This window comes from Labrus mixtus, chromosome 2 (genome assembly GCF_963584025.1).
Source record: "Labrus mixtus chromosome 2, fLabMix1.1, whole genome shotgun sequence".
Taxonomy (NCBI): Eukaryota; Metazoa; Chordata; class Actinopteri; order Labriformes; family Labridae; genus Labrus; species Labrus mixtus.
In genome coordinates this window covers 14,820,465-14,828,726 of record NC_083613.1, presented here as the reverse complement: position 1 = coordinate 14,828,726, position 8,262 = coordinate 14,820,465, and the positions used below count along the sequence as shown (strand labels likewise).

General features: G+C 38.8%; 1 protein-coding gene across 2 annotated transcripts; it reads right to left on the bottom strand.

Moving 5' to 3' along the window:
* Positions 1–1,385: 1,385 nt before the first annotated feature.
* pold4 (DNA polymerase delta 4, accessory subunit) lies at positions 1,386–6,408 on the bottom strand. Of its 2 annotated transcripts, none has more exons than XM_061052954.1 (5): positions 6,290–6,408; positions 4,815–4,936; positions 4,523–4,609; positions 3,229–3,340; positions 1,386–1,691 (listed from the first exon to the last, which is right to left on the bottom strand). In XM_061052954.1, exons 2-5 carry the CDS (start codon positions 4,924–4,926, stop codon positions 1,667–1,669), a joined length of 336 nt encoding a protein of 111 aa, XP_060908937.1. In that variant the 5' UTR covers positions 4,927–4,936; positions 6,290–6,408; the 3' UTR covers positions 1,386–1,666. The 2 variants fall into 2 exon arrangements, with proteins under 2 accessions (XP_060908937.1, XP_060908938.1); XM_061052955.1 differs by having other exon boundaries at positions 4,523–4,606.
* Between the last annotated feature and the right edge of the window lie 1,854 nt (positions 6,409–8,262).

Genomic DNA, 8,262 nt, shown 5'->3' with positions numbered 1-8,262 from the left:
GATCTCGCAATACTACATCCGGTTCTGTCCTTCAAAATAAAAGCTTCCTCTTGGGGTTTTTTACTGATGTCTAGCTAAAACAATAACTGTAATCCAAAGTAGGATATGGGTTGTAATAAGTAAGGGTATATCTTTGGATAATTGCAAAAACTATGGGTAAAAGCTGTTTCATTTCTCCCCAAAAAATTTAAGAGGAATAGTTTTATTGCAAAAAAATAACAGACTTAATCGCTGCTAATTCTGTTACGCTTGACTATGCCGCCCCTCAGCGAACGTGATTAGCGTACTTCGCCAATGCGGAGACTAAACGGAACTTAGAATGAACCAATGGGAGGCTCAGTAATCGGACTGGCGTTACACTTAAACAAATCAGCGTGTAGCAATATCTTACACCCCGCCCTTTGGAAGCTTTATCAGGAAAACGCACCGCCTCTGATCGCTGTCATCCCAATCAGCGTGTAGTGCGTCTGTCGTCGCACAAAACATCGACAAGAGGCCAATCAGTGCAGAGACTTTTGTGATTGGCGACTCTGCCGACCAATCAAAATGCGCAAAAGGAAGGGTAAGGGCAGTGCCCTTGAAAGGGGCTCTGGGTAAGGGTAATGGAGAGTCTTACAGTCTCAGAACATTATCCTACATACCGGTATACATAATAAAACATATCACATGGATTATTTAAAAAAAAACCATTTTAATATATAATACAATTAATATAATTTGTATTTATTGGATCCTTATAAGAAATTAAGTTAAAATTAAAACTGTGATATTTGTAAGCACTTAAAAATCCTGTTGCATTCTTGCAAGATTCTCTCAAAATATCTTAAGAGGGGGCGGCAGTGGACTAGCGGTTAGTGCGGTAGAGGCTTGAAACCTCGAGAGCGGGTGACCTGGGTTCAGATCCGACCTGTGGCTCCTTTCCCTCACGTCGTTCCCTGCCCTCTCGCCCCAGATTCTGACTCTATCCACTGTCCTCCTAGCCCTAAAATAAAGGCATAACAATCCCAGGGTATAAGAAACATACCTTTTGAGCGTTAAATGCAATCAATTACCCAAATGATTGTAATATATTTAGCCATGTCCTGATTGAAATCATTGAAATCAGCATTTTCCTTCACAGCATTTGATGGTACTGTTTGAGTTGTGCTTATTTTAAATTGTGGGCTATTTCTCTGTAAACTCAAACTTACTTAGAAGGTGATATTTTCTGTTTTTTTCTCGTTCTGCAGTCACTCATCCTCTCCCTCACTGTGTTCAGTTAGGTCAGTTATAAAAAGACAGAGGCAGATGTATGTCAGTAGACAGTACACATGGGAGTAAATTATGTGAATGTGTAAAAGTGTGCCGTCCCTTACTCCTCTACACATTACAAGACACTGTTATGGTAGATTCTTTTATTTTTTTTTATTAAAAACTTCAATAAAAATAAAAAGTTCAAAAACACAACCATGATTTCCTAACATTCTGCTGTCTACATCCTGGAGGAGATTTCTCTCTCTGCTGTCCTTGTTTAGAGTTTTTATTTATTATTATTATTGAGGGTTAGCGATAATAAGAAAAAAAAAAGAAATCAGTCACTTTCAGTCACATTGGTGATTTTGAGTGATAAAATCGACTCGTCTTCTCTTGCAGTCTGCACATGGTTCCCCCTCTCTGGTTGACTTTCTCACAGAGGATAATCACTCCACAGGCTGAAAGACAAAGAACACAATCATTAACCAAAGCAGATATGTACGTCAGAACAAAAATAGTACAAATTTGAAATAGCTGTTTCAAACTCAAGTCTTTTCTTTTTATGCCTTTTTTTGGTTATCCAACTTCCCCACATTCATCGGGCAGTTTTAGTTACTTCACAGATCAAGATTTTTGGAGACAAAAAAACACAGTAAGAGTTTTTTTCGCTGTATACTCTATCAAACAGTTGACAAATGCAACTCTGCATGCAAAGTTTTATTTTTATCGTGTGCTACCTGTGCTTATTTGATCGAGGGATCATTTGTGTTTATTATTGTTTGTAAGAACACAACTAGCCATCATTTTATCCTTCCAGAGACGTATGCACTCCTGACATTTTAAGGACAATTCAGTACAGACGGCCCCTACAATTGCTTATTGAGTGGAAAAGAACATACTGATGAGCAGAAAAGAGTATGGAGCAGCTTGATTACATGCAAGATGTTTGCAGCATTCGCTCACCGCTCGCATGGTGTAAATGTCATTACCCTCGTCTGCTCACCCGACGTGAATTTCCCTCAATATTTCCTGCTGCATTCACACATCGGCTCACCCCGACTTTGCGCTGAAACTTAACTAGGGGGCTGTTCACATGCAGTTGAAACGCAAAGTTTTCTGAATGTATCGGTATGTGAGAATACAACATGGGTGGCACATTTCAATTTACCCCCTCCTCCTCCATGAACTGTCTGGATGAACCTTTTTGCTGACTTGAGGCTGACCAGCTCCCCCAGTTTGGAGATCTGTTAGCGAGGATCAGTACCAGGATTTCTCTGATGGACACCAACTACAGGTGTCCTGGTTCAGCTGTGGAGCTCCTGTCCATCTGTCCCCACTGAGTATCTAACAAGTCACACGTCAGCTAAATCTGACTACAGCACTATGAGCATACAATAGACAGATTTGGATTCATTCATTTATGTATTAATTCCTGTATTCATTCATTAATTCATTTATTTCTACGTAAGTAATTGTCCCTCACAGCAGCTGTGTGTTGTTTGATCTCTGATAAGTGCCTGAATTAGTAAAAATGGTTTAATTCATGTTTCATTTTGTGTGTATAATCCATGTTTCAGCACTTAGGAAATGTCCTTCAGTTTCATGATGGAGAATAACAAACATAACGATAAATGTGAGCGCTTGAGAAAAGTATGATCCAGGCGGGTCATGAACCCTGCTGCCCCGCATGATATCTAAACATATTACCTCTACACCCTTAACACTGCTGAACACTGACCAAGAACATACTGTTGATACAGACAACAGCACCCGACACACATCTCACGTGCATGCATTCCTGTGGGACTTTTAAAAAAATCACACGCACGTATGTCCGTCTGTAATTTAGGCTGTGTGCACAACTGATACAAGGCGTGTGTACGGGAGTTAATAAATAATATATAATCAGATGTGAAGGTGTATGTCCGACCGGCATGCACATGAATCAAACGGCGCGCCATAGTGTGTGTGTGTGTGTGTGTGTGTGTGTGTTACCTCTGGGTGTACTCGGGGTCGGTTTGTGTCTTCAGCAGCAGCTCTCTGATCTCCTCAGGTGGGTTCAATCCGTGAAGTTTTGCTCTCTCCCATCTCTGCAGCCGGCTGATACCTGAAATAAAGCGACGGTGTGATCAATGATTCAGTGTTCTGTCAGATTAAAAAAAAATTTTTTTCAAGCAACAGACATAACTTTATTTATTCAGAGGGAAAGAGCTGTGTTAAACAGGAGTTGCAGTAAAGAGAGAGATCAAGAATATCAAGGCACTAAAATTCAAATATTTACAAAATAGGAGAAGAAGTGACTAATACTGTAAGTGTGTGTCTCAGAGCCAGGCTGATACGGATTAATCATGAGACCAATATGGATCATGATTTTAGAGGCAAAACATTTCCATAGTGGATTTATGATCTGGAATGAAAACAAACCTTTACAGGTTGATGTTGCATTGATGTGACTCTGCAAAAGTACTAAGAAGGCAGCTTGAACATCATTTTTGTTTCACTCACAGTTTTTCAGATTTATTTTGGCCACTATGAGGCAGCAGAGCCACAGGAGGGCATAGACAGGAAGTACATTTACACACATTTATTCAGCAGAACAGCATCCACAACTTTAACCCAGGTTACATATAAAACACACCATATTCATCTGTATCTAATACTTTTAAAGGTTCATGCAAACTGCCACCTACTGTATGTACTGAGTGTGTCATCTCGCCTCTTTTCTAAACAAGCATCGTCTTCTCTGCCTGTCATATCTGCAGGATTGTTCATTTGAGGCACTTCTTAGTCTTTAAATGAAATGAAAGCCAATACTTGTGTGCATTACAAATTATGGTATAACGATACCAGATTTTTTAATCTTCAAGAAATGTCAATACATCTTTCAATACCATGACAACAAAAACAGGAGTCTAAGGCACCCAATATTGGATACTTTATTGTTTTTAACACCAAAAATTGCAGGCAAACCCCACCACAATGTCAAATAAATTTGCAACATTTTGGTTCTGAAACGCTGCAAAGGTATTTGCGCAGTTCAGATAGTCCTCCTTCATTAGTTCACGACAGCTTTGGGTTAAATATATGACTGAATATCTGAAGATTTCTTAAAGCTTTGACACTTTTCAATACTGTCAATCATTCAAATAATGTAGATTGCAAAACTATCAAATTATCTAAAACTTTCAGAACATTATTCCAAATTCAAAACAGAGAATATAAATTACAATGCCTACACTTTCTCCTTTCAGTAATCTTAATTGTGCACATTAGTGTGTGTGTGTGTTACCTGTGCACGGCCCGAATCGCCAGTCCAGATCAAACTGTTTGAGCTGCTGCAGCTCCTCCTCTCGGACCGACTTAGTTTCAGCTTCTGCTGCAAACAAAGAGAATACAGTCACTATGGCATCTCACAGCATTAATTTTAAACGTTTAACTGAAATTACATTTAAATCATCTTTTTAATTTAAAAACAATGGTTTATATATTGTTTTGTAAAATATGATCAGACAATAACAACAACTAAAATGTGAGTAATAAAATATATTATATTGTAGAAACACAGCTGTGCTGCTCATCACCTTCCTGTGGAGGCGGAGAAGGAGGAGGAGACCTCTTCGCTCGTTTGATCCCCCTCCTTGCCTTCTTCATCACTTTAAATGAATCAGTTATCAGCCTGTGCTTGGTTGTCATGGTGACTGATCTAGATCACAGATCAGACAAAGAAATAAAGTGGTGCTGGAGATTAGACACACATTTATTTAAAGAAACATTTCAATTTAATATTTTAAGTGACATGTTATGATTGAATGTTTTGTTATAAATTGTAATGAAATAATGTCACATACTGTAGCTTTAATGTCCTACCTTCTTTTACAGTCTGATTTACGCCGTCTCACATCACACATTATTTTTTTTTTTTACAGCATGTTCCTTTTTTAAAAAAATGTCAGAATTTTCTACCAAGCTCTCTTGTTTACATTTACATAAGTACACATAAGGATACCACACAGCAGAGTCAACCAACACCCTGTTATATTACCTCTACACTCGTGGAGATGTCAGAATAATATAATTCATTTACATGTAATAAACCTGAATTGTGTCTTTGACATTACACACATTACATGTCCTGCAGCCATATCAGGATTGTATTGTTGTTCTAACATTTAATAAACATTAGATTAACAATGACGTCTCGTGAAAAGGGAATCTATTTTATGTTGCAGGATAGCAGTCACAATTAGAATACAAATCTGACATAGAGAGAGATAATTATTCCCTAAAATGTACAAGGAAGTGTCTAATAGTCAGTTAAAACGTTTTGAAACAAACTATTATGATAATAACATGTGTCCATGCAGCATTTGAATTGTCTTGTTTCACATTGACTTCAACTGAACGCTGTTACTGAACATGTCCGGGCAAAGGCTATACCACCTCTGTTATTCAAAGTTCAATAATAGATAAACAATATTTAACATGACTACAGTGAAAGCCTAAGTAATGTTTGTAAACTGTCACACACAGCAAAGAACGGAAAACTATTTAAATGACGTTTTATTCACGCATTGTCTTTGGGTCACACCAAATCCAATGTAAAAATCTGGTGATTTAAGATGACTTGATTATTACAAATGCACAAGGTGTACGATTTTTTGTGACTATTGGATTGACAAATAGGGATTTATCAATAAATTCGGCAGTCACAAAAACATCTTATTACACTGTGAATGTGATCAAAGGTAACGTTTTCCCAAACAGTATTTTCTTTTTCTTTCACTTTATCTTGATCTTACTCGGTGGACTGACGTGTTTTGCGTTGAAAAGGCATTACGCATTTATTACGATTTAATTATTATGAATCCCTCGTAGATTCTAATTAAGATGTGTTCACAGACTGAAAGCAGAAAGATTAGATCATTCTTGTAAATGTCTTGGTAATCTGTAGCTACGCTATTTTATCTTTTTTTTATGGTACACTCGATATAACATTTATTCAAACTTCTGCCGTAAACTTTTGTCAAACTCCCTCTTGCCTGTGTGTTCAACCTACCTTGTTATCGAGGAAATAAAATGTCTATTAAAATATTTGTCTGCAGGAAAACAACTTGACCAAAACTGATGCAATTTCTTCTTCTATTTCTGTCTACGTCAGACTTGAGGCCATGGGCTTCTTTGCTGCCGCCTGTTGGTTGTTTTGTGCATTACAGGCGAGTAGGCTACAACAATTCCTTCCACCCAAACACCAAAATCTATTAATTTGTGAATTTCACTGAGGTAGGGGTTTGTGGCGTATTAATGCCCTTAGATGATGGTGATGTATTTGTTTGATTAATTTGAGGATATTGAGTTTATTCAACAGTTTGATTAATTTATTACAGTAAATAACTGTATCTCAGGTGTTCTGTCAAATAATGCAACCCAAAGAGATGTGCTACTATGCAACTCTGTGTAGCTCAGGGAGCATTTTGATAGAGGAATGCTTCATCTAAATTCTTAAATAAAGGTTAAACATGCTTCCAGTTTCCTTACAGTAAGTGAGTTGGCCTAGTGTTTCAAATTTATTCTGTACTGGGAGCATTATTTGACTCAATTCAAGTGTGTTTTTTGAAGGGAGGGAATAAAGAGTTGAGGAGCTGGACAGCCTGGGAACAAATGTTGCTCTTCTCCTCTGCTTCCTGAAGCCGAGACAGCGAGGCCGGCGTCCTGAGGGGAGCCACTTAAGATAGATGTAGGTAGGTAGGTAGGTAGGTAGGTAGATAGCTAGATAGATAGATACTTTATTGTTCCCGAGGGAAATTCAAACACTCATTCATACTTAAATGCTGGGAAGAGAGCGTGTGAGGGGTCCTGAATAATCCGACTTGATAACCTGAGGGTTTGCTGCTCATTGATGGTTGACAGAGTCCTCACAGGTAGTCCAATGATCTTAGAGCAGACTGTGACCGTGCTCTGCAGGCGGTTTTTGTTCTGGAGGCTGGTGGAGTGGAACCAGCAGGTTATAGAGAATGAAATGATCAAAGTTTACTGATGGATTTCTGCAATTTAAGATGCAATGTAACGATGAAACGAAAAGTGATGATGATGGAATTTAACCTTACATGATTTTGATGATTGATTGACAGTGAGGACAGCCCCCCCCCCCCCCCCCCCCCCCCAACCTCTCTCTGTGTGGTTGTAAAATACAAATCAATACAAATCTTCTTGGCCTGTTCTTCAGACTCTTCGCTGCATTTCCTTCATTCCCCTTTCCAGAGACATCACTTACTGTATAATCGAGTTTAAGGTGTGTGTGTGTGTGTGTGTGTGTGTGTGGCCGAAGAGCTGCCGAAATGCTGCTTTCTCTTTCTCACTATGGCCGCTGATATCCAGCGAATGTGAAAGGGATAAATTAAATAAAAAAGACAATTCAAATGTCATAATTTTTTCAAACATTCCAGCTATATCAAAATTACTCTCTAATTTAGACAAAAAAATAAAATGTAATTGCATAAACCTTCCTCATAATGCTACACATAAGTCGACATTTAAAGGATAGGATGCAGCCTCAGTCTGTAAGGACTTGGGTTGGATTCAAGTCCCGGTGTCGACCAAGTCTGGAAATCTGCCTGGTAGCTGGAGACGTGCCAGTTCACTTCCTGAGCACAGCCGAGGTGCCCTTGAACAAGGCATCACGCCTATAAACCCCTCTATTTCAGCCCTACTCAGAACAGGCTGTTTCTGTGTCTATAGCTTTAAATGTAAATGAGCTGTATTTGACCACGCCCCTCTCTGGGCTTGGGTGGCTTATATACTGGCTCGATTACTGATGAGGAGCAGCTGTGTGCCCAGGTGAGCTGAGTTGGGCTTGGTGAGGGGGGCGTGGCATGTTGAGCGGAGGAGAGGTAAGGAGAGGTGAAAATTAGTATACATATACGGTATTTGATTTTACATTTATCTCATGTGACCCTTTTCTGCAGGGCATTAAATACATTTTCTTTGGACTACAGACTGTATAATGGTGTGGTGTTTATGTGTATGTGCTTG